This window comes from Sphaeramia orbicularis, chromosome 4, assembly GCF_902148855.1.
Source record: "Sphaeramia orbicularis chromosome 4, fSphaOr1.1, whole genome shotgun sequence".
NCBI classification, from domain to species: domain Eukaryota; kingdom Metazoa; phylum Chordata; class Actinopteri; order Kurtiformes; family Apogonidae; genus Sphaeramia; species Sphaeramia orbicularis.
The window spans coordinates 44,135,952-44,163,753 of record NC_043960.1 but is presented as its reverse complement, the minus strand read 5'-3'; the positions used below and the strand labels follow the sequence as shown (position 1 = coordinate 44,163,753).

Here is a 27,802-nt window from a genome sequence, read left to right as displayed (position 1 = left end):
GCCTGGATTTTTGTCTTTGTCCAATTGTTTATGCCCTTTGCATGAGCACCTTTGGTTTGCTGAATACCAGTAGCTCCCTGTTAAATTGTTTTTTGTCTTTTTACAATTGCTATTTATTTTGATTATATTCCCTCCGAGTCAGTAATTCCAATTAAGGTTAATATTTGGCTTCAGCCACTATCAGAGCAAAGTCAGCACATAGCAGTAGTTTGTAAAAAGCCCTATTGCATTTCTAGACCTACAAATGTATACGGCTTTGTTTTGTTGTCTCAGCTTATACACTGACATTATTTTGTGGTGATATTTTATTTAAATCCTGCCTCCCTAGCCTCTCAGATAATGTACACTGACACAGGCGGTTATAGCTAATTGTCCTTTGCACAGGAAAAAAACAGGTGATGTGCAGAATGTGTGATGTGTCTTTGAGCGCAGAGTGGCTCTGGCAGATGTGTTTTAGCTAATACAGTGAGAGCAGCTGGGCAGGGCAGGGCTAATAGACACAATGACATCATCCACTGAGGGAGAGGGAGGCTGGGAGCAGCCGAGCAAGCTGCCTAAGGCAGTGGAAGGCAGCAGGCCAGCTCAGACAGAGAGGAGGCGGCATGGGAGTGGGACAGTGTGTGAACAGGAGAGGACCAAACAGTATTCAGCTGACTCCGACTGGAATTTACGACCCTGACTGGAAGATCTTTCTCTAGTTTTGTCCCTGTCTTCCATTGCTCCTCTCCTCTCCCCTTCCCCTCCCCTCCCACCCCTCTTTCCCCTTTCCCCCCCTCATCCTCTGGCAGTTATCCCACCCTCAGCTCCTGCTTCAGGCGGCTCCTCCGGGCATGCTCCTTAAGCCAAAGTATGACCGCTTTCGCAACGAGTCTGTGACCTCCTCCGACGACCTGATGCAGAGCTTAGCCATGAGTGGCAAAGTTGTAGCCACGCCGGTGGTCCCTTCCTCCACCCCAAGCCTTCCTCTGCCTCCCCTGCCTCCTCTGGATCCGAGTGCCAGGTCCTCCTCCTCTGCTGGGGCTACAGCCCTGGCTGACTCGCCGTGCCTGGATGGGGAACAGGATGCCACTACAACCTTCTGCATGCTCATCCCTAAGATGCCCCAGTGGAAGTTCTCCAACTCCCTGCTCAGCCGGAGCCCCTCCAACTCCAGCTCCAGCTCTAGCTCCAGCAAGGACTCAGCCAAGGCAGCATCAGCTGCTTCTCAGGCCTCTGGCTCCCCTTCTTCTTCATCATCATCATCACATAGGCCAAGTGTTGCGACCTCTGCCAGTGGCCCAGTGGCCAGTCTCGCAGCGGTGCTTAACTCCTGCGACCCTGTGTGTGTCACCCCTTGTTCCTTACAGGCCATCAGGGGCCAGAGAGCAGTTGCGGTGGCAAATTCAGCCAACCCAGGAGGGCACGGATTTGGGGTAACTGAGGCCATGGCGAGCCCTGGAGGTTCCAGCAGCTCCAGGTCAGGAATAAATCGTAGGACAAGAGTGGAAGGGGCTATGTGGCTCGGAGGAGAGGAGTTCAACCAGAAGGGCAGCTTCATCCACAAACCGTCCCAGGGCTGGCTGCATCCGGACAAGAAGATTGCAGGACCAGGGGCCTCATATATTGTCAGGGTGAGTCAGAGAGCATTTGAAGACTACTCTGTTACCTGCAATCAATACAATTATTTATATATGTTAAAGTGTACAACAAAAAGAGAACAAGTTTCACAGCAACAAATATATAAAACTGATGACCCCATTTAAATGCTTCTCCCTTGGGGTTGGAAACAAAACAATACCAGAATGCCATGCAGTTTGTTATGCAGCACATGTGGCAAGGACTGAGGAATACATAATTTAATTTTGATAGATGGCTTGGTGTGGCTGCCATCAAATTCTATGTACAGAGTTAGGATTGCACCTTTATGGTTTACTATATGTTATCTGCATCCTACACCTTTTACAGCAGTACATTTAACTTACATTTCTTTGCAAGCTATCTCTGTGTGCTTGTGAGAGGGGTGTTCTTTGTGTGGCTTTGCAATTGTTTACATTCATATCAGGCCATGAGAATCCAATATTCTTATGACTGTTGCCATCACTATAATATGCTTGAGTGAATACGTTTTTGAATGTGGTGAAAATATCATGAATATCAGTGAAAATATCATGAATATCAGGCTCTCCTTTAGGAGATAATGTGCTAGGTGTCCCGCCAAATATGACAACATCTAATTCCACTGACTGTTACTGTCTTTGTTAATTATTTTGGTTCTTAACAGATTATCAGTGTCTTTCTAGTGTGTTTACAAAGACATACCATCCCAAGCAGACTGCTTGACGTCAATGTCAATGGTCTCTGCTTAGCCCCAACCTCCCACACCCCCATCCCACTCGCGCCTGTTCACCTCCACCCCTTGCTTGCTCTGCTCTTTCCCTCTCTTCCTCCTCCTTGAGCCTCAAACTAATGACATGGCTCTTGATTAGCCCAGTTTGGGGCCCGAGCATGCTTTCTAATAACATTATACAGGCACCATTCATTCCTATATTCAATTACGTTTAATCACAGTCATTTGTGTCATGTGATGTACAAAAGGACACTTGGCTCGGCATGGGAGGGGTCCATCTGCATTAGGATCACTGATGAGTAGCCTATGTATAAGGTCTTATCACCGCAGTGCTTTGCCTTCGCATATAAAAACTGCCCTTGTTGTGTTTGATTGATACCTCGGTTTATTATCTCTGTTTTCGTCATCAACAACAGTGCACTGCAGCCATTTCACACAGTGTCTGAGACACGGCTACTGTATATATGCATTTCAGTGGTAAATGTATGCAGGGAAGAGTACTTGCTGCATGTATTAGTGTCAAAGTGACAGCAGATTTCTGCTGTGCCGTGCCATTTTTAATCAGCGCATAGAGACCATAGTGCACAGCCTTCTCTCCCTCTATTTATGTTTCAATGCTTCTCTCACACTCACAGACACACCCACAGTCAATCTTCTACTGAGAAAGACACAAATATGATTCCTAGTATTGGTTTCATCCTTTGCACACTTCATTCACTTTCATTTTATCATCACATCAGGTCGCTCTGTGTGTCTGTCTGACCTGCATCTGCCATCTTTTGGCAGACAGGACACTGCAGCAGCAGCAGCCATCAAAACAAAGCACTGCAGCTGCCAGAGAAGCTTTCATTTAGAGAGCTATATAAAAGCCAGACTCTTATCACTTTGTGCTTGTGTGCTTTATAATCTGGAGGACAGTATTTCCCTTTCGAGTTAGAGAATTTGTTAACTGTAATGTAATTTCCTGATGCGTGCAGTCTCCAGACAGGTCTTGCAGTGGAGCAAGTGGATGTTAGGAAACCATCCTGACAAAAATGTGCAGTTACAGGCACAAAAGTCTGCAAACAACACAAAAAGTGTGCAGTTAGAAGGAATTGTTTTGTGAACTATTTACATATGAGAAGACTTAAGCAATACAAGATTTGTAATATGCTTTAATCAGACTTGTAACAGTATTTATATTGTAACATTTAGCAAATATAAAGTATGAAGTAGATTTTTTTTCTGACACAGTGATAAGCTACAAATTTAATATAATTTATCTCAAAGAGCTTGCCGAGATCCATGAAAAAATTGAAGGGAAGTGCCCCTATTATTGAATTTCCTAGGAATGCTTCTTGGAAAATCACTGTCTCAGTAATCAAAGAAATAACTGAAGTGGAGGCTCTGAGCCAAGAGGATGTAGACGTACAAACAGGGCGATAGGAGAAGGGACACACTGCATCATCAGCACATATGTCCCTACAATAGAGGCTTTGGGGAAGAGAAGTATAGAAAAGAAGAAAGAGACAATTTTCCCGATGGAAGACCCCCCCCGAACACACCCATCTCCAAATCTGGTTAGAAAGCTCATTAAGTTCGGAGGCTCAAAGGTTACGATTCTGTCTTCTTTTCTGCTGTGTGGTCTGTCTGCTTTAGTCACAGTAAATTATACTCCTGGCCCACAGCGTTTTCATGAAAATGCCAGCAGTTCTCTGAAGAAACATTTGCAAATTATTTCTTTTAAGAGCTCAAGGTTTTCTGAATCTCTATTCTGTTGTTTATTTACTTCAAGTGCTGCTGGAGTCTAAAGCCTCTCAGACCTTGTCCATTCAGCTCAGACCAGGTCAGAGGTGTATACTCCAAGTCACAGTTTTGCTCATTACTGCATCTATGGTGAAAACTGAGAGTCAACAATAACATATCTTTAAAACCCACTACAATAAGAATAGTTTAGAGCATGAAAAAACAGATTATTTAAACTTAAATTCAGGGTTTGGTGATGAATAAGGATTTTTGTCATGATATAAATACATATATTCATATCACACGTTTCATTTGTCTTAGGGTTTTATTTTGTTAACATTGCCATCTAAAGCAAGTACAAGTAGTTAAACACTTTGTTGTTTTACACTCACTTTACTCATGTATATTTTGATGTTGACAAAATTAATTATTAAGTCAGTATTCACAAATTTGTTATTAACTAACTTATTAATCTTCTGGGTTGTGTCGTCTCCTTTGCATGTTTTTGTCATGTTTTGAGCATAATGAATAAGTTTAAATCCACAAATAACCATGGTATTTCCTCCGATTCCACTCAAAAATAAGCCTTTATACATTACATACAAGAAACATTTTATAATAATAATAATAATAATAATAATAATAATAATAATAATAATAATAATAATAATAAGTATTGACTGAAAATCTTATATTCCATGTGTCTGAAATGAACTATTTTAGACTTAATTAGAAACTCACAAACTGAATATCTAAGCCAAAGCAATACACGAATCTAAGTGGGGGTGATTTTGATCTTCTAAGCCATTATTTTCTGTTTCCCAGTCTAATAGTATGCACTAACAGTTTGTAAAATGTCCTGTCTGCTATCTGACTAATCCATCAAACGGTTTAATCAGCCTTTCTTTAGCGAAAGCGTTACACATATGTAAGTAAGTCGAATATGAATACAGTATTAACACACACTTTTCTTCATAGCACCACCCAGAGACCCTACAAAGATGCAGTGCCTCCTTGATTCCGACCTCTTAGTGCTGCTAATCTAGTCAAGTTGCCATTAGCACCTCGACCTGACAACCATTAGAAAGATGCTCAGCTGGTTTCTGGACACATTAGTGCACATTAATGGCTCACATGTGGACTTGAGTTAGATAATAGAGCTTTGTTGTAAATAACCATGTTTACCACTGCATATCAATTTCTCCAAAATGCCTTTTTTGGGAGCAGAAAGTAAACAATAACATTGATACTGTTATTTATAGACGTATGTATTCCTGTCTTTTATATTCTTAGTTGTTCCTTATGATGTGACACGATAATTACTTTATATTATATCTGTTAAACTGGAGCATCCATCTAGCCATGACTGAAATTCAGTCTTATATCAAAACATGTCTTAACTCTTTCTGTTTGGTTTGTGTTTGCAGTACATGGGCTGTATTGAAGTACTGAAGTCAATGCGCTCCTTAGACTTTAACACTCGCACTCAGGTGACAAGGTAAGCTGGCAACCATCTGTCTTAGTTGTGTTGAAGCAGGATTTTTGTATGAGCAAAAGTATCTGTCAACATGATCCCAAATGGCTAGTATCAACGTGTATGTGTGTGTGTGTGTTCTAGGCTGATTGTAGGGTAGGAACAAATGTTTTGTTGTTACATCATAAACGATACTCTAACATTGCTTTCACTGCAGCTTTAGCACTGGTTTAGAGAGAGAGAGAGAGAGAGAGAGAGAGAGAGAGAGAGAGAGAGAGAGAGAGAGAGAGAGAGAGAGAGAGAGAGAGAGAGAGAGAGATAGACAGATAGATAGACAGACAGACTTCATTGATCCCAAACTGGAAAATTTTAGTTCAGTCAAAATCGAATACAAGAATAAAATATTCTTAAAAAAATATTTAAATGGTTTAAATGGTTCACTTTAAGGAAAGTAAAAAAATGTTTATTTATTTCACCAAATCATATTAAACAATTTGCTGTGGAAATGAAATGCCACCTCAAGAAAAAAAATCTGAACTTAAGTCACATGATGGCAGTAATAGTGTTGTGTGGTACAGTTAAGAGACAAATAAAAACTCCTGTGTGTTTTCAGTGATGTGACAGATTGCAGTTTGTGTTTGTATAAAACTGCACCTCAGGGTCTGTGTCTTCAGGTCTTTATGTCCTACATGTGATGTTATTGTTATAAAAGCAGGGTTCTTGCAATCCATTGTCCCATGGGAGAGAAGCACTCCCCCTACTCTCCCTCCCTCTGTTGCTCTTAGTCTCTCACCCTCCTCTCTCTCTCTCTCCTCTGAAAAATCAATATGAGTAATCGGAGCCTGCTGTGCATCCAAGCCTTAAGTGCAGAGGGAGGAGGCAGCAGAGATGGAGTGATAGGGGTAGAGATCTATTATTGATGATATTCGCTAATGACTGTGGAAAGCTGCAGTGGTCCCTGTGAACGCACACTGTTGTTGGATAATGTCTGTGGATGAAAGTTCACTGAGGAGGAGGAGGTGGAGGAGAGCGTGGAGGGAGAGGCCACCAGGGAGGGTTGTTCAAAACAAACTAACACAGTGGATCAGGATTGTTATTGTGACTTATTGTTGCATAGTCTCACCTTAGGTTTGGTTACAGCAAAGTTTTGACACTACAGTATGGATTTTATGGCCTACGCATTTGTTACATGTGGTTGTTGACACTAAAGTTAGTTTGCAGGATGTGTACGACTGCCTTTCCCATTCAGCTGTTTGTCTAATTCAAATACTGCAGAATACAGGTAAAAAAACTGGACATAAGATAATATACACATTGACATTAATGTAAGAATGTCCTTTCTGAGAAACAGTTCTCCACGTAAGGGTACAACAGACCACTCAGTGTTCCTGAGGCTGTCCATCAACTACATATTATTATTATTATTATTATTATTATTATTATTATTATTATTATTTTATATACAGTGACTTTTTGATTCTTTTTTTTTCTCTTAAAGCCACGTTTAATACAAAATGCTTAAATATCATAATTAAACCTGAATCTAAATCAGAAATAAATACATTACAAACTAGAAAAACACTCAGAGAGCGCAGACCTCCGCCAAGGCAGATCAGTCCCCCCCAACACCACCAAAATTTAATCATATGTTCCTTGTGCCAGTATCAACATTTCCTGAAAATTTCAGGAAAATCCGTCCATAACTTTTTGATCATTACCTCCGCCGTTACACTTGGTGGAGGTAATAATATTTGGCTTACAACACATCTTTATATTGATATACTATTTGAATTCAGTATGGTATGGTTCAGTCCACTACAATAAACTTCTACAATAATAACTATGAGAGGGTTATAGAAAAGACTAAACTGCTTCTTATCAGGTATTTACATCAAGCCAAACAACTGTTATTTCTTTTTACCGTTTTTTTCTGTGTCCTTGAACTCATCTTCCATCTTGTTACTATGTACTTTCTCACATTTCCAGTGAGCCTTTTTCAAGGAAAAGGCCTTAAAGTATTTCTTTCTACAGTAATTCAGCCATGTAAACTAAAACTTCACAAAAAAAAAAAAAACCCAGGAGGAATAACGCCTCTTTTTTAAAAACTTCATTCTGCACATTACACTCTCCCTGTTAGGGGATTTTATCCAGCGTTTGTCCAGCAATTTTTTAACATATGCAAAACAGATATAAAAATTGTATGTACCTGTTGTAGATTCAGCTAAATGCCAATCACTGTATCAGTAACGTCAGTCTAAGTCTTGCCACCCTGTGCATTTCCACCCTGTTACTTTAACAGAACACATTTGATTTTCTTCTATCTATCCTCTTAATTTTACAATTTTCTGAACTTGACCACTGTATGTTCCTTACAGCTCAACATGATCACTAGTCTAATATAATGACAAATACATGAAAAATCTTACTTTTCCCATAATTATGACACCTAAAGTGTTACTGAATGCACATTAATTCAATCAATACCAAAGGTTTTCATGCATTATTTATACTATTCTGCAGCATATATGTCAGACCATAGACCATAGACAAAATTGACCATAACTGTAGAGCTGGCCTAGATTTTTAAAGGTTGTTGGCAAGTGAAATCCTGGGAGTTACAACTTAGCATTCAGTAATTGCTAGAATGTGAAGAATGTTGTGAAGGTTATGGATTTGTTGTATGTGCTTCCTCACAACAGTACTATTCAGTGTCACAGTGTTAAACAGCAACACCAGTCATAATGTGCCTGTATTGCAGGCAAGACAAAAACAACAACATCAGCCCATCTCTGCTGCTCCCAGCCCCTCCCTCGTCATCATGACTCATTGGAATCATTGTGGTGTTTTTCAAAAATCCCTGAGAAGACCTTTAGACGAGATGGGGCCCGGGACGCTGCTTTTTAAATATTTACGAGCCACTTGATAGGGGCAGCTGGGTTCTTCACCACCGCCGTCCCCGCTGTCCCCTGGCAGCGAAAGTGCTATATAGTTCCAGCCTCATGCTCCACATTATGGCTCACTCTGGTCGTCAGACACATGGTGGACCAAAGCTTTAAACAGTCATTAGGCAGCCAGTCCCAGGAGTTAGCACACACTCAAGCAAGACCCGCATGTGAAGAAGCACATGTAGAATTACACAGACCTTTATACACATTTTACCTCACAGTACACAACACAGGAATGTAAACATGAGTTTCATAAAGAATAAGTATTGTGATTTCTCTACATGTTCAGTAAACATAAACTGTATTTACATGGCGGCCATTTTCCCTGGATGTCATGCTAAGTACCAGCAGAAGAATGTCATACTGCTGAGTTCAATTTATTGACCCTTAGCGCCAACATCACAGTTATCACGTGACTAGGGGTGCAGCGCCATGGTGGATGGCAAAAGCGACACAGTAAACAAACAAATGAACAACGGATTATGGCTACCAGCACTGAAAATAATGTTTTGGAGGAAGTGACTCACCTTACTGGACGGCTCAAAGAACGATATTTGGAGCACCTTGTACTAGCAGGGTTAGCTACCGACCCATACCTTCTCCCTCCTGATGTGTTTACGGATTTACCAAAATCCTCCAGTCTACCCGAGTTTAAAGCATATAATCTGTAGCATTCTGTTCTAAATGGAGTGTCCCCATACACAGGTGCTGATCTAAAATCTTACAAAAGTCTGGATACTTAGCAGTTCTTAGTCTCAGGTTAGATTACTGAGTCACTGTACTGCGCTCACAGCAGAGGAATGTATCTCATAATGGTAAAGGAAAGATACAGCTAACGTTAGCTAGCTAGCTGTGAATGTTTTTAACCTGTTTCCCCCTGCATGCCATCACAACTCAAATAGACTGGAACCAAAAGCAGCTCTAATGAACTAACATTGTGTAATAATATTAGTGGTTGTCATAAGTAGCCTGCAGTATTAGCTTTGTTGTTGAAGTGTCTGCCTTTCTACTATCTACACACAGTCATATGTACAGTTCCACCACTAGAACATATGGCACAGCATAATAACAATAACAGTAGGACATAGAACATAGTGTAGCTGGGAAAAAGGCAACCATTACAACAACAGAGCTAATATTGAAGGCTACTTATGACAGCCACTGGAACATAGTGGCTCATAGTAGTTAACCCAGTCTACCGCCTAGCTAGCATTTGGTGGTGCTAATGTGCTATTGACACAAACAGAGTCTGTTCTGTCTGTAGTGTCAGGTCCATCAGAGCCAGGTTCTGTCTGGAACCAGCTGAAACCATGGGTGTCTGTGAAGAAGGATGGAATTGTTGTGTGCGACCACTGAACTTGTAAAGAAGGGTTAAAAAAATGAACCAAAATGAGAACGTTTAGATCAAATTCGATATTAGCCGGTTTGCCGTTCAGTGTGGAGTCCAGCACTTCCGTCGTCCGTCATGGCACTCATTTGCAGCACGAACAGAATGTGATGTAACATGCAAAGGGTCAATAAAAATGCAGGGAAACTACCAAAAAAAAAAAAAAAAAAATTCATCATTTCACCACTTTTCTATTGATCAGCAACTAAAAAGACAACTGAGAGTGAAAATCTGGATGGATTTCAGACCATATTTCAAAGTAAAGCAACATATTTGATACTGTTTGATCAGTGGTAATGTTAGCATACAACCACCTCTTAGCTAACATTACTGTCTGATGATGTTACATGACAGGTATGAAAAGGCATAAATTATTTCTTAAATATAAAAGTATGTCTATTTAAGTGTGTTCCAATTCCTTCATCAGGTTAAACGACAGAACTAACAGATATTTAAGAATTAATGTGCACCATATGTCCTGTATCACATTACAGTATCAAACAGCAATGCTAGCAGAAGTTAACATAAACTATTGTCTAAAGTAGTTTTTGAACCCTTAAGCATGTTGTTTTAGTTTGGAATAGTCTGATATCACACCAGATTTTCAGTAACCAGTGAAGTCATGTTAAATTGTGAGTTTCTATGATTTAAACACAGCACTTGACATGATCTTTTTGATATTTGAACCTGAACATATCGGAGTTAAATGGGGGACAGATGAACATTCTACTTGTGAACAGATCTGTTGGAAACCTTTTGAACAGTGACGGGTCTGTGACCTATGACCTTAGCCTGAGGCCAAGAGCACAGAGCTTCTGTTCATGTTTAACCTCTGGTTTTTCATTATTGTTATGCAACAGTTTTTTGACACTGAAGACATGTTTCCTAGCTTTACTTAGACTTGGGGGTTATTGGATTGTTCATGTTTGTGTGTGATGTCAACGTAAATCCACATGATTACTAGTTTGTAAATGTGTGTTGCTGATGGGTGTTCGTTGTCCACCACCAGTCTGACCTTTGACCTTTCTTCATTCCCCTAATTAGAGAAGCCATCAACAGGCTGTGTGAAGCTGTGCCAGGAGGAAAGGGGGCCTGGAGAAAGAAGGTTAATAGTCAACTTTAACTCCTACTCAATGTCTCATATACTGTGTGTAAATATTCCTGAGTAGAGTTGGGAAATAAAACAATAGTGATAACTAACACAATGTAATTTTTTTTGAACCACAAGTAGACCATTTAATGTTGTTAAACACTTGAAACCATGCAGGTTCTGTCCGACCTGGTCCAAACATTTTGTGGTGTAATGAGGACAATGGCAACAGTCAAGTTAAATAAAGGTAGCTGCAGTTTTTCATTAGATCCAGAAAAGAACCCACATTTTTTATTAGTGATTAATGTTTTAATTACTTATTGAGATCAATAATCCAGCCAATTGAAGATGATTAGTCAAAGTGTGACATTACAGCAAACATACACTATATATGCCTACCTGATTTATTATTTTTTAAAACTCTTTATTTCTTGTATTTATTTAATTTTTTTTATAGATTTAAAAACAAAAAACAAAACAAGCAGGTCATGAGTGCAAGGGGTTAAACACAATATAATTTTGTATTGATATCAATATCATTATGACAATGGCCGTGTTGTCTTTAGAGTTTATTTTATTTTCAACAATAGGTTGTTGTTGTACTGTTTTACTGTAGCTGTTGAACAAACCTTTTATCAGAATTGTCAATTTTACAGCAAACAGATCACACTGAAATAATTTATCTTCAATTAGTTTATTTTTAAATAATTCATTTATTTATTTATTTATTTTTTAGAAACATTTGGCAAGTGGCACTCATATTGTGACCATACTTTAATTATACATGTAAAATACATTTTTTCCAGACACTAAACAAAGCTCTCCAGTCCATCATGGGGAAGAGTAACCTTCGTTTCGCAGGCATGAGCATCGCTGTCAATATTTCCATCGATGGCCTCGGTCTCCTCATCCCCACAACACGACAGGTACATGGATACAACTATCACAGCATTTGTAATACATTTCAGGGATTAAACTAATAAGTTGCACAAAGCCTTATATTACATGGATAATTTTCACACATAATGTAAAAATATCTCAATATTTTGTCCAGCTGTTATGTATTTGTTGCTCATATATACACTTTCAGCTATTCAGTTTAAGGGATTTGTTATTTAATTCCTCCTTAAACAGCCAGCACATGGGTTTAATTGGTTGTTAAATCTACACATAAAACTGTACCTACCTGATATTTCTATGTTGTTCCATTTTGCTGCAAAAACACAAAACATAGGGTGGATACAGAGTCCGCCTGCAGCCATGTTTTCATGTCACCACATTAACCTCTGCTCACTTGTTCCAGGTGATAGCACACCATCCCATGCAGTCCATCTCATTTGCCTCTGGGGGAGACACGGTGAGTGCACCCTTTTACTCCCTGCACTCTTTACGCTTATTGGAATGGACAGAGTGCACGTATCTGACTGAACTAGATTTGACTGGTTTCCAGTGTCACGGCCGGAGACTCAGTGAAGGCTTTGATTTAGTTACGTGATATACTTCAGTTTGATTTAGTTATTTTGTCTAATTCTTCTGGCCTAACTGAATTTTTCCTCCTGTCTGCTGTAGGATACGCCTGATTATGTTGCATATGTGGCCAAAGACCCGGTCAATCAGAGAGGTACGACCTTTCAGCCTCAACACTTGTTTCATAACATACAGTACATACAACAAAATCACACTGATGAGAAATGTTAAAGCACACACTGACTTACACTTAATGCTAGAACTGAACAATGAAACAATATTAATGAGATATTTTGCAATATTTTCATAGCATGAGAAATGTCATGATCATGATACACATTTTTCTTTTGACTGCAACACTTTAAAGGTTTTGTTGTTGTAGTTATGATCACAAAGAATCTTTTAAAACAACAAATATCTGTCATTTATGTCACTTGTTCTGCATTTTTTTGGTGTTTTTTATTTTTGAGTAAGAACTCCATTTGATTTATGTTAATGTTGCCAATATATGGAAGACTGAACCTGCCATATTGAAAAATATATAAAGAAAAATAAAAATGGCTTGATAAACTAATTTCCGTACTATGTATTTATCTATTTTGTCCCTATTTATATTTTTCCTTATTTAATTTTTATCCCTGCATTTATTTCTGTATTGCTTTCTATTTACATTTTCTTTATCTCTTTTCTTATTTATTTGTATATTTTATTTTCATCTGACATCTTGTTCATTTATTGGCTTTTTTTTTTTTTTAATTCATAGTCATATTTACCTCTTCAGTATTCCCCCTTTTGCATTTTCTTTCTCTATTTATTTCTGCATTGCATATTATACATTATATCAAAATTAAGAAAATGAACAAAATAAGTACTAAATCATAAAATCAGAGACTACTCACATATGTGCTTTTCTCTTGTTATTGTGTCATATAGTTTCTCTCCTATAGCTTCTATTTCATTTTGATTTTTTTCCTACATTTTTTTTTACTTTTACATATTTATGTCTCCTTACATCTATATCAACTAATTTAATACCAGATATAACTCTCTGGCTTTTACAGCTGTCACTCCTGACCTTAAATGAGCTTTTAAACTCAAAATAAATATTGATTTGATGTTTACTGTGGTAGTTTTTAATAGTGACTGATGTGAAAAGGTTTTTTTATCATGGTCCTTCTTTGGCCATATTGTCCAAGTGTTTTCATTTATTTATTTATTTATTTATTTATTTATTCATTCATTCATTCATTCATTCAATTTTTAAACAGAACACACAATTGAAGTAAACGTCTTAATAAATAACCGTAATTTAAAGAACTTATTTATTTATTTATTTTTACATTTATTTTAGATTTCATACCTGTGGATTGCATTTAACTCAAAGTGTCATATCTTACATCTTAAAATCATTAACATCTAGTATTGGTATTAGTGAAATATGTTTGTTCTTTGTGTGTCCTTCAGCCTGTCACATCTTGGAGTGCTCAGACGGTTTAGCCCAGAGCGTCATCAGTACCATCGGTCAAGCCTTTGAGCTGCAGTTCAAGCAGTACCTACACAGTCCTCCCAAAACCATGGCATCTGTGGAGCGGTAACAAATTCCCCAAATTTAATATTATCATTTAAAAGGTCCAGTTTGTCAGACAAATAGATTTGTCCAAAAGTCCAAACCAACATTAGGTGTTGATGTGTAAAGTGTGAACAGCAGTAAAAACAAAAGTTTCAGGTTAAAAACAGCTTCTATAAACCAACGTGATTGTTTAATGTGACCTATTCATTCCTTCATTCATTTATTTGTTTATTTCGAGCATTTACAGAATACATGCAAGTTCAAAAATTCCATATTCATTCATTTACACTCGAAAAGTAGTGGGAGGAAGAAAAATGTATTTAATCCCACCCCCATTCTCATCATCAAATAACTTAATAACGTTACTCACTCCTATCTTTGCACTTTACAAGTCTTAAAGCCTTCTGTTCAGACAATATGAGATTTATTGCATTCATTTACTGATGTTTTATACCAGGGTTCATTCAACACATGTTAGATGTTTCTGTTGTCATGGCGTCAGAGGTCACAATAAATAGTGACTTTAACCTTTATGACACATTTAGTTCAGTTTTTTGTGATCTAACTTGAGAAAAGGAGTAAGATGAACAGATTAATGCTATCATTAGTGTATAATAACTTAAACATGAGAAGTGTTGTGTTTCTTTTTTCCATTTTATGGCAGGTGTCATCCATTGTCACCTATTTTTTTTTTTTTAAATATATACCAGAGTTAATATTCATTGAACTAAAAAGCCCAGAATGGACAAAAAGCATAGAAAATAATATGAATGCAATAAATCTCAAAACTAGTCATCATATTCTGCTCATTATATATATATATATATATATATATATATATATATATATATATATATATATATTTGATATAATAAACCCATTGACATTTCGTTAAAAAGCTTAGTTGCTTGTTCCACTACATTAACCTGATCCACTGTAAAACACTCAGATTTCTTCATTATTCATTACAAAGAAACATGATAGTTTGTTCTTGTATTACATTAATATCCATCTTCAGTGGCGTCACTGTAACACCTTAGGTTGCAGTGACGCCACTGTGGATACAGGAGGAACTTCAAACTGTTAGTCTTTTGTTCTGGTGTCAAATGAACATCTTCCTGCTGTCAGCATCAGAGAAGGCTGCTCTGGTGATCTATATAAATCTGCTGCAGATTTATATAGATCAGATCGGATGTGTGTCACCCGATCTGACCCGATCTATTGGAGACCTGAGATGCCCTCATAATTATCACTATTAATATCAATATACAAGGTAGTAATAAACATCATCATATTCATTGTGCTCATGCAAACTTTTGTCCGAATGTGGTTTCTCAGGTCTGTGAGGATGGAGGAGCCAATGTGGGGGGAGGATGAGGACTTCTCAGAGCATGATTACTACAATAGCATCCCAGGGAAGGAGCCTCCTGTTGGTGGAGTGGTGGACTCCAGACTTAGACCCAGTGGAGCCCTGCTAGGTCACATCCACACCCAACCACAGAGCAAGATGACAGCACAGGTTGAGTGTCCAACTGTGATTCTTCATATATTCAATAGGTCAAGATCAAATGTACCAGTCTGTCAGTCTGGATGGATTCTGGTAAAGCAGGGTAATACTGGATTTAACTCATAGATCGACATCACAGAGTGAGAGGGTGCAGACAGGTGATATGGGACACTGTCTGGTAGATAAATCATGAGACTACTGTACTTAAAGACTATCATAGGTCTAACTCTTCTTAGTTGTTCTGGATGTGTGCTATCTATATTATATCTATATAATAAAAGGGAAGTGGACTCTGTGTGTGTGTCTCAGGCATCACACAAAATCCATACAGAGTTGACTGCTGCAGTTTGGCATGCTTATGTATTTTTGGTCAAGAAAGAGACTAGCGAAAACAGCAAGTTGATAGGACCATTATTTTGGGAGATATTAGTAATTCTGAAATACAATAGCCTTACAATCACATTGCTATGCCCAGAATCATAGAATCATAGAAATGAAGTGGGTTACCAAGCAATAGATAAAAAAAAATAGGGCCACGTCACCATGGTGTCAAATTTCATGTGCAGAAACAGACATGTCTGCTGAGAGGTTATTCAACTGAAAATGCTGATGGAATTTAACAAGAAAGTAAAGGAATGAACTATATCAGAGTAAAGTTTATTACATAAAAACTACCACATCTAGAACCTGTCGGCACACAAGTGAAGTACAGATGCTGCCAAATAAAAAACTGCACCTTTAGACATGTTAATGACATTTATTTAAAAAGGCACAAATATGGCTTTACATCTTTGACTCTTTTAGGTATTAGCAAAAAAACATCTTATTCTATTGTTACTACAAATGTCCTGAATGTTACATGAAACAATTATTTTGGCTGGACCAAGATAATATAAACATTCTAGAGGTTACATTTTTGACATTGATCTGTTTAAAGCTTTTTATAGTTTTGGAATATTGTTGCTCACATGGATTCATGGACTTATCTCAAAATCAGATTTTTTAGGGATAAAAATACTTAAAATGTAAAATGGTTTTTAAGTATTCCACTGCAGCAAAATACACCATATAAGCTTTATTTCCTACCCTATTCTACCTGAATGCATTATGTAGTAACTCAGAGCACTGTATTCTTTCTAATATTATTGCATTATAATAATCACAACCTATGGATCTTGTTTTAATCTCACCTTGCACATATCCTTATCTGTCGTATAGTTAGCTTTTTGTATATTTTAGTTGTATTTTAGTAGTATGCAGTTACCCTTACCCTTTTATTGCTTTCATAAATCAGTTATGGTTAGTAAAATTTGGCCTTTTTCACACAAAAATTTTTGGAAAGAACTCTTTAATGTCAAAGTGAAAACAGATTTCTACAAAGTAATGTCAATGAAACAAAAATGTACAAATAAAAATAATTATTTGCATAATTATTCACCCCCTTTTAAATTTAGTGGTCTAATTCAGTAGAGGTCCATCCAATTGGTTCCAATAGTCTCACAATTAGTGAAATGAGGATCACCTGAGTGCTGTGAGTGTGTCCCTAGTGATTGCGATATAAAACACCTGTGTCTGGAGGGTCCACAGACTGGTCCATCAGTGTTCATGGTTAACATTACACCATGAAGACAGAAGAACACTCTAAGTAACTCAGGGAAAGGGTTCTTGAAAAGTTCAAGTCAGGGGGTGGACCTAAAAAATGTCTAAGGCATTGAACGTCCCCTGGTGTTCAGTAAAAATCAAGAAATGGAAGAAGTATGGCACATGCGTGAACCTGCCGAGATTAGAAACTGAGAGACCGTGCAAGTAGGAGACTAGTGAGAGAAGCCACCAGGACCCCTACAACTACTCTGAAGGAGTTAGAAGCTTCAGCTGCTGAGATGGGACAGACTGTGCATGTAGTAACTGCTGCACAGATTCTTCAGCCTAAAGCTTTATGGGAGAGTGGCAATACGAAAGAAAAAGACAATTAATTTTAGATGTTCCACATGCCTTTTGGCAAACTCTAGTCTAGTCTAATATGAATTTTCTTTTGCTTTCTCACTGCCACTTTAAAAAAAAAAAAAAAAAAAAAAAAAAAATTATTTATTTTTTATTAATAACCCTTTCCCTGAGTTACTTAGAGTGTTCTTCTGTCTTCATGGTGTAATGTTAACCAGGAACACTGATGGACCAGTATGTGGACCCTCCAGACACAGGTGTTTTATACCTCATTCACCTGAGACAAACCCCCACCACTCAGGTGATCCTCATTCCACTAATTGTGAGATTATCAGCACCAATTAGATGGACCTCTATTGAATTAGACCAGGGGTCACCAACCCTGGTCCTCAATCTACTATCCTGTATGTTTTAGATGTTTCCCTCTTCCAACACACCTGACTGTCGTTATCAGGCTTCTGCAGAGCTTGATGATGGGTTTATCATTTGAATCAGGTGTGTTGGAAGAAGGAAACATCTAAAACATACAGAGTAGTAGATCTCCAGGACCAGGGTTGGTGACCCCTGAGTAAGACCATTACATTTAAAAGGGGGTGAATAATTATAGAAACAGTTATTTTTCTTTATATGTTTTTGTTTAATTGACATTACTTTGTAGAAATCTGTTTTCACTTTGACATTAAAGGGTTTTTCCAATCATTTTTTGTGTGAAAAAAGCCACATTTTATTGACTGATTTATTTAGGAAAGCAATATAAAGGTAAAACATCCAAGGGGGTGAATACTTATGATAGACACTGTATGCATCTTGTAGTTTTTGTACATTGCCTATATTTTTCAGTGGAATACTTATCCAAATGCAACATCCTACAATCATTTAGTTACAGCTTATTTTAGCTACAGTACTTTTAATTTTACCTCATGAATCCTGGCTCATCAAAATACTTGTTTCATCTAAAGGACATTTGTAGCAGTGACAAAGTAACATGTTTGTTGACTAATTTCTAAGCTCAAGAATAAAAACTTTCTTTGTCTTCTATGTAGTGTAATAAAACCAAACTTCTCCTCCGAGTCACATTAGAAATTTAACAGAAGCTACATCTGGTGATTATCATGTAGTTTTTGGCTGAGCTTTACCAGAGGATGACAGGATGAACAACATCTTGTTTATTAACTGGTGATAGATATATTTTGCGTCTCCTTCCCTGCAATGTTTACACCGAATGAGGCTGAAGGTGCATAAAATACCCCTCATTACTGTCTTGTGGATGTGCCTGCTCCATAATTACCACAGACAGATATGATTACATAAAGAAGATCTGCCCATCCGTTGCCTCTCTGAGTGAGAGAAGTCATTGTTTGTTGAAAATGTCGTGACATCCAGCAGCTAATGTTTCCAACAGAGTGCATCAAAACAACATTATGTGAGGGCAAGAGATGGGAAGGTGGTCTGTTCAGATGGAGATATAAATGAACTTACGATGTCTTATTCTACTGTGTGTGTGTGTGTGTGTGTGCAGATGGGCTCACCAGCAAGGAGGGACCAAACATCATACCCCCCTGGTCAGCTGTGTTATGAACTTCACTGGGACACAGAAACCACCAGTGGCTCAGGTGAGACACCATGTGGCTGTGTTTAGTTATAGCATCTGGAAAAAAATGAGCCACTTAGCAAGGTTCAAAACAGAGGGGAGTTTATAATGTTGGATTTACAAAATACTTTACCAAACAACATTACCACAGTTGTATGAATATTAGAGCTGGTAGTTTTTATTAACTTGCCACATAAAGGTATTGCACTCAAATCTGTCTCTGTCTGTCTGCACACACCTGTAACTCTAAATCTATAAACTCAAAACAAGGAAGGCCTTTACCATGTTGTTAGCCTCATAGCATAACTGCCTAAGTCATACACTATATGGACAAAAGTATTGGGACACGTTGCATTCAGGTGTGTCTTTTCTAACAGGGGTCTGGGATACAAAACAATAATGACAAATGCCATAATATAGTTTTATATTGGGATAGATATCATTGCATTGGTTAGTTTGGTTTATATTGTTATCTTTGCTTCCAAACTGGCTCAGAGATGGTTTTTACTTAATTTCTCTTAACATTGATTTTTTTTTTTATCCATTACTATGATTTTAAATGTTCTACCTCTAAATTTCTAAAATATTTTTCACGCTCTCGCTGTGAATAATCCTTTCCCACCACAACTAACCATCTACTTTCTTCACATCTCACTTCAGAAGAAAAATCTCCCATTAAACTTTAAGGAAACAGTGATGTTTATAAACTATATGGACAAAAATATTGGGACACATCATGCCTACAGCTGTAAGATGTCCTGGTCATGCTAATTTGACATATAAACATCAAAATTAGTAATCAATATGATATTTATCACAATATAAAACTATATTATGACATTTGTCATTATTGTTTTGTATCCCAGACCACTGTTAGAAAAGAAACACCTGAATTCAATGCTTCCCAATGCTTTTGTCCATATATAATATGATTTAGGCGATTATGCTATGAGGCTAACGATATCCAAGTCCTCTTCAAAAATGATGGAGTCTGTAATTTTTTTTTTTTTTTGTAACTCTTCACCTTTTTGCACATTTTTGTCATTTTTTAAGAAAAGAAGGTAGTTACTGCTCTGAACAAATCCCTCACATGCCACATGACAGTATTTATCAACATAGTCCATTTCTTGCTTTTCTGGAAAACAAGAGCGTGAGAAATTACAGTATTTTTAAATTTCTAATTCTGCCATATTTGATGCTCATTTATAAACAATCTGACAATAGTCAATGGTCTAAACTGTGATTGTCTTCTTTGATATAGATGGCAGTTAAAATTTTGGTGCTTAATGTGCTAGAATTTTTAGATTGTGCTTGTGGTTGGTTTCAGCCTTAGTATCATGGCATGTCTTTTCTTTTGTTTTTTGTTTTGTTTTTTGAGGATGACCTTAAAGTTACCCTCAGGCTGCAAAAATCTGCTGTCTTTAACATGAGTAGAATATGAACCATTCTCAAATTTTCTTTGGTTTTGTTATTCATTTGTTGAAAACTATATTGCTGTTAGAAAATGCATTTTTCACCACATTTCCATAACAAACAGATTTTCCATAACAAAAATGTATGTAAAAAATGTAAATGTAATTTAAAAAAAATTTGACTTTTGCTGTAGAACAGGAGTTTCCAGATTTTCTTTACTTAAATGACAGTTTGATGCTTCCTTGGGACCTAAAGACAGTATATAAAAATACCTCATGAATTGCCACATGTACATTTTTACCATTGAAAAAAATGTTGACTAAACACACTATAGGTAAAATGGCAAAATGTCAATCACAGCTATCAAGGTAACATCAGCAATCATAATTACCTACCAGAGTAAACTAGATGACCAGCAGTACACTATAACCAGAAACACAACACACAATTCAAATACTGATGTGCACACCAAAGACAGAATTATCTGACAAAGTGACAGTGTTTGTACAGTTAAAAAGTCAGTGAAGGTAGACAAATAATTCACATATTAGAATAGTGTGACAGTTTTGAATTACAATGGATTCATATTAAAATGTTAAATCCTGACGGTAATAGTTTCCATAATGAAGTGAAATTATTGTTCATTTTATCCCTTCTTTGTGGAAATAAGCTCTACATAATGTAAAATCGATGACAAAATAAGGACTTCAAGAAGTGACATCATTTGTCCACTAGAGGGAGCCATGAAAGAAGAAACACAAACTACAGCATTTAACTCATACTGTTAACCACACATGACCCTGAGGCAGTGGTGTATTGACTGTGTTCCTCAGGTCTGACGTCAGATGGTTACCTGTGTGCGGACGGTCAGCCAACGGGTGGCAGAGACTATGAGGAGCATCAGTACGTCAACACTCAGAGTCTGGAAAACCTGGAATCTCTGGCCCAGGAGCCCAGTGGACACAGAGGGGCCCGACCACCTGACAGCCCCAAAAAAGACCTGTTTGACATGAGTAAGTCATGAGATTAGCCCTAGTATAGTCTGGACAAACACTGAGTGACTATACTTTTATTTTGTTAATAGAAATTTTAAGATGTCTTCAAGATTCAGATTCAAGTTTGTCATTTCAGCATATAAACAATACACAGAAATGAAACACTGAGAAACAGTAGATGTTATTTCCTTTTTGCTGTTTAATCGTGTTGCCACTGCTTTGTCATTTCCTGTGGCTGAAAATGTGCCTATAAATAACAAAAACATAAATAAAATCGTCTCGTCAGAAAGGTGACTGAGATGATCTTTTGTTTTGCGGTTTACTTCGTGTGTTTGAGGAGCTGTGTAGCTTTTCAGTGTTAACCTTTTAACCCCTGACATGTCAGTGGTGCTCGTTGTGAATGTAGAATTTATTTTAAATATTCATAAAAATTCAACAGTTTGCTCAAAAGTTCAAATTTCAAAATGTGCTGATAGAATAATAGACTTTGTGCATTCCATAGATATTTGAGCATGTTCAGTGCACCCCCCACCACCTGTGGAACTGGGGGCAAAACACAGCAGTGAGTGAGACTAGCTATGAAAATAGGCTGTTTGAGCTTTTTTTTTTTTTTTTTTTTTTTTTTTTTTTTACATCATTTTCCACATCATTTTTTGTTTTTACTGTTGTTTGCAGAGTTGTCATAATTTCCTTTTATTTATTTATTTATTTATTTATTTTTTAATTGTGTTTTGACCGAGTTTTGACTGTGTAACTCCTCTTTGGAGTTCAACCAGGTGCCAAAAAGCAGCTGGACTGATTTATAAAAAAAAGAGCCCCAAAACAAAAACTACTGGGCCAAAATTCAAATACTTGTTGTTCAGTTTGTTCCAGATCATGTTGAACATCCTAAATCTCTTACTGGTGTACATTCTGAGGGCCTTATTTAGTAAAAACCTGTAAAACTTAAATTCTTCTCTTTGTCTTTTTCTGTTAATCCTGTTTTGACCCTAAAACACACAGTAAAGTAAAATCACTGAAGAAAAGGAACACAAACACATACTCAGAGCAGCTTTTATGACACTGAAACACATGAAGATTCACAGCAGCACGTTTACCTGGAATAATGTCTCCGGTTAAGGGTTAAGGTTACTTTAGTTTTTCATGAAATGTTGTATTATTAAGTGCTATAATGCCCAGTATGCTCCATCTTAGTTATTATCAGTGTCTCTTTGAATTTTTTCATCAGTATCTTGTTACTACTTCTCCTGCAGGGCCCTTTGAGGATGCACTCAAGCTTCACGAGGCCAGTGGTGGAGCAGCTGGAGGTTCTGGAGGTGGTCCAGTCGGAGCAGGAGGAGGTGGTGGAGGTGTGCGGGTCCTGGAGGACCAGTGGCCCAGCCCTCCTCGCCGTCGGGCCCCTGTGGCTCCAAATGAGGAGCAGCTTCGCAGAGAGACTTGGTACCACAGCCGCATGAGCCGACGAGATGCAGAAAAACTCCTGGTCCGAGATGGAGATTTCCTGGTCAGGGAGAGCACGACAAACCCCGGCCAGTATGTGCTGACTGGCATGCACTGTGGGCTGCCCAAACACCTACTGCTGGTGGACCCTGAGGGAGTGGTAAGACCCACATAAGACATTCACAGTGACCATTTTGTCCTTATGTTAAAAAAAAAAAAAAAAAAAAAAAAAAGAATTATTATTGATCGTCTTACCCCCTATTCCTTTCTGTCCTCCACACAGGTCCGGACCAAAGACATGTTATTTGAAAGCATAAGCCACCTTATTTCATACCACCTGAAGAATGAGTTGCCCATAGTAGCAGCTGAGAGTGAGCTTCACCTCAAACAGGTGGTCCGGAGGAAACAGTAATGCATTAGGCCCTGCATGTTATGGTAAGACAACACACTGAATGTGTTGAGATGATCAGAACTGGTGCTTAAGCTGAGGTTGGAATTTTGCTTACACCATGGGTAGGGGCGGCCATGGCTCAGATGGTAGAGTGGGTTGTCCAGTAACCGAAGGGCTGGCAGTTTGAATCCCGTTCTGTCCATGTGCTGTTGTGTCCTTGGGCAAGACACTTCACCCTCCTGTACGAATGCGTGTGAATGTTTGGTGGCGGTTGGAGGGGCCGTAGGCGCAGATTGGCAGCCACGCTTCCGTTAGTCTGCCCCAGGGCAGCTGTGGCTACAAATGTAGTTTACCACCACCAGAGGGAGAATGTGACAGCGAACAAATAATGGATCCTCTGTACGCGCTTTGAGTATGCGTTCATAGAAAAGCGCTATATAAATCTAATCCATTATTATTATTATTATTATTATTATTATAATGGGTAAAAATATTTGATAATCAAAAAAATTCTCTCCATTATTTGGAATTTTTCTAAAGTAGCCTAGTTAAATTAAGTAACTTGAGGAGAGTGAAAAAATGTTTGGATTGTGTTTGAATTTAGCTGCTGAGGTTTATGTGAATGTCCAACCTCTACTATGTGCAGATTTGTAGGAAAGGACACACCCTGTAATTACTGTATGCACACACTTCTCCCATTTCCATGATTTGTTTTCATTTATTTAACTGACAGTGAACATAAGAGGGAAAGTTTTCCAGTGTTTTTCAAAGACAATTTTAAGTGTATTTTTTAAAATATAAATTTAGATTTTGACACCTGCTACAAACCCAAAAATTTAAGACAGAGGCAGAGAGTAATAGTCAATCAGCTCAAAGAAGAATATTTGTAAAAGCAAAAGAAAAAACAAAGGAATGAAATATTTTCAGGTTTCTTATGCATGAAGAAACAATGTATGTGTGTACATCTGTGTCCTTTTGAAATGCATGGAAACATGAAGACTGACTGGACTGTTGAGCTGCTCAGATCTAATAAACAGAAAGAAATTGTACTTGTAGAAGTGTAACAATTAGCTAGTGTCCTCAAAGATGTAATAAAAAGATGAAGTGATACAAACATGTCTCTGCCTCTGTAGCAGACATTAAAATCTAAAGCTGGACAGTGAAAATTCAATATTTTAATAAATTAACAAATCACAGATGTGAGTTTTTATGGTATATTAGAAAAAAAAAATCATTATCTGAAAGTAGCATTTGTGTTTATAAATATGTAGAATACTAGGATTAGGGTTCTATGAGCGGCATTTGTTCATTTGTTGCACTATCAGACATGATTGATGTATCTGTATTACTGAATAATGGCTGTGTTTGTAACTGGTCTGTGCCTTAAACGATATCATTTATTGTATTTGACAGAGATTAATTCTGGCATGCCCTCTCCAACCACAAAAAACTGAAGCTGAAAATCTTTCATCATGGATGATTATTCACCACAGTGAACAAAGGACAACACTAATGCTTTCTCTCCATGGATACATCTATTAAGGAAAAGTGGGACGTACAACATCTCCTCTGCACGTTCTGTCTGTTGGTTATCCAGATCAACCAAACTGTTCCTCATCTGTCATAAACTCCTCAACTATGCAGCTATTAAGCTAACAAAACCAACCAAAATGCAGTTTTAGTGCTGGGAAGTTTCAACCTATGTCACAAAGATAATAGCCACATGTTGGGATGGGACCCTGTGTTGAGATACGATAATGCACAGTGAAGTGATGCCCTAATGCCTGTAAAAGGGACGTGCTTCCAGTCTTTCACACCTCATCTGACCAGTCTGTGACCCATGGAGGGAAAACATGGACCTGTATCGTTCATTGAAGAAATAATGGATGCCGCCAGAACAAAGCTGTAACTGAACATCTCATGCTGATTGAGCATAAAAGCAGAAGAAATATCTGGTTCCATAATCAGTAGTTTCAAGAAAGAAAATGAAAGGAATTGAAAATATGGGACTATTAGAGACAAATGAAGAAGGATCTGCTTCAGCGGAACATGAAGACTGTTGTTACATGATCACAGGTCAGCAGTGCCTGACTCTGAGAGGCACAACGGATAAACACTGATTGGTTCTTTAATTTGAAACACATGATCATAGCCACACAATCTTTTTATTTCTCAGAATACCAAAATTCACTTTTTAATGGAATTTGTTTTGAAGACATAGACCATGTTGGACATAATCATCTGTGTCCTTTACAGTGCAGTCATACCACGCCTCCTCATGTTGTCTGAAGAGTACAATAGATAGTTTTATTACATTTACCAAAAATCTGTCATTTATGTTGTGTTCTTAAGGGCTAGTTGAGACATACTGTACATGTTGTGAACCTGTGCACATTATTGTTCTGACTGTTCTCTTTGGCTAAATACTACAGTACATTTTAGTTTAATACCAACTACTCTGCTTAAATCCTCAGTATATCTGTCCATGCCTGTACATCCTCGTCCCTTCACCTTCAGTGCCTTATTAACTACAGGCATTTGTGTTTATAATGTGCATTTATGCTCCTAATGCAAAACAGTAGTTTTTCTTGCCATGCCAATGAATGACTGAACAAACTTGAGGATGATAAACCTCTTATACTTGTCAACAGTAATGTAAGCTGCTCTCCTTTTGTGGTGGATAATGTTTAGTTTCATCTCAGTTTGTCATAATTTTACGTGTTCAATCCCCTTCTAGAATTAAGCCATAAACAGCGCTTCTCTAATGAGACTGATTTTAAAAATGGGGATTTGGAAGTGAAATTAAATCTTTTTTGTGTCCCAACTCAGGGAAATACATTTTATTGATTGACCTATCCCATGTCTAATCTTGTTTTGGTGTACTTTTTGTCAATAACTTTGCAACATCATGTTCCCCCATGACAGACTTTTAAAGCCTCTGAGAACTTAAAATAGGTGAAAAAGTAAAAATACATAAATGGTGTCAAAATTTAGTGTCTAAACAAGTATGTACAAAAGTCTGAGTGATCATAACGGTAAAAATCTTGTCCAAAAACAGCTCATTGTGTTTTCCATTTCTAACTACCTGTTATTAGGTAACTATTAGCCTTAGCTACGAGGGCCGTTCAATAAGTTCATGGCCTCACCCAGAACAGAACAACACAGACTGATAATTTATATTTTATTTTTCAACATAATCTCCATTTACAGCAATGCACTTGGTCCATCAATGTTCAAGCATCACTATCCCATCACGAAAGAATGCAACATCCTGTATTATAACAACCAGTATTTCTGGGTGAGGCCATGAACTTATTGAACAGCCCTCGTACACCATTCCCAGAGCTTTTCTTCACACAATCCAAAAGTTCAGTACCCATAAATATATAGTGCTCTAATACCATGTTAGTGGTAAAGTTACACATAACAAATAGATGAAGTCTATGGTTATTAATTTATAGCAGCAACTTACACTATCAGTGTCTTTTTGAGGGAGTGGATAGATAAGCATATTGCTATTGCTAGCTAGTAGCTGACACTAGCTAGTTAATTTGGGTGAGACAACTGATTGGGTTTTTTTGTGAATCATACACAGAACTAATTCCACTACAATTTATAATTTTTTAAAGAAATTATCTGCCTCAGATTATATGCACTAAATTGTACACTTTAATAAGATTAATTGGAAAACAAACGTAAGTGCTGACTAGCTGATGTTTTCAGTGTATATGATAAAGTCTTACCACATACACATGCATACATATATAGACACACACACACACGTGTGTAGTAATACTTTAATATATATATATATATATATATATATATATATATATATATATATATATATATATATATACATATATATATATATATATATATATATATATATATACATACACACACACACATACACATATATGAAATAGATTTACAAATCTTCCACTTGAAAGAACCTGAGAAGTGAATGTATTGAACTGTTTTGAAGCAGTAGTGAAGTGAGGTCACACAGACAAACATTCCTTCTGAGTAACACCCATCCTCTCATTAATTCTCAGAACTGGACATTTTGACCCAAGGCACTATCTTGGAAACTACAGCCAACCAGCATTTTGCACTTAATTATACTTTTATTATTAGTGACTTAGTAAAGTTTCTCTACTTTAATTCTAGAGGCATTTTACTTGTAGACCAGTGTTATGTAACAGATCTCCAGCCCAACTAAGCCCAATTCAAAAACAATAAGACATTTTATAAAACTTAACTTGACAATCTGTCAAATTAGCAGTTGACTTCTGATACTTTCTGTTTACCATTATACAGGTAACATAGGACCTTACATCCCATAATTTGAGGTCTGTAGTGGATTGAAGTTTCCAGAGGCCTTAAATCTTACATGAGGTGAGTTGTACTGTAGACATGTTGCTGCATTGTAATTGGTATTGTATATTTAAGAATCCCTCCGGTGTTGTTAGCTGCAGCCTCATGAATGCACAGAGATGAGGTGAGTTACAAGGCTATGGGTGAGGTCAGAAAGATT

General features: G+C 37.4%; 1 protein-coding gene across 1 annotated transcript; it reads left to right on the top strand.

Annotated features, from left to right (window-relative positions):
* Positions 1-576: 576 nt before the first annotated feature.
* On the top strand, positions 577-26,226 carry shc2 (SHC (Src homology 2 domain containing) transforming protein 2). The gene is made up of 13 exons (XM_030133248.1): positions 577-1,610; positions 5,479-5,549; positions 10,902-10,962; positions 11,754-11,873; positions 12,251-12,304; positions 12,517-12,568; positions 13,879-14,005; positions 15,323-15,503; positions 18,952-19,045; positions 21,270-21,449; positions 22,685-23,031; positions 23,155-23,306; positions 24,676-26,226. The coding sequence occupies exons 1-12, from the start codon at positions 831-833 to the stop codon at positions 23,281-23,283; spliced, it is 2,196 nt and encodes a 731-aa protein (XP_029989108.1). The 5' UTR covers positions 577-830; the 3' UTR covers positions 23,284-23,306; positions 24,676-26,226.
* Positions 26,227-27,802: the final 1,576 nt, after the last annotated feature.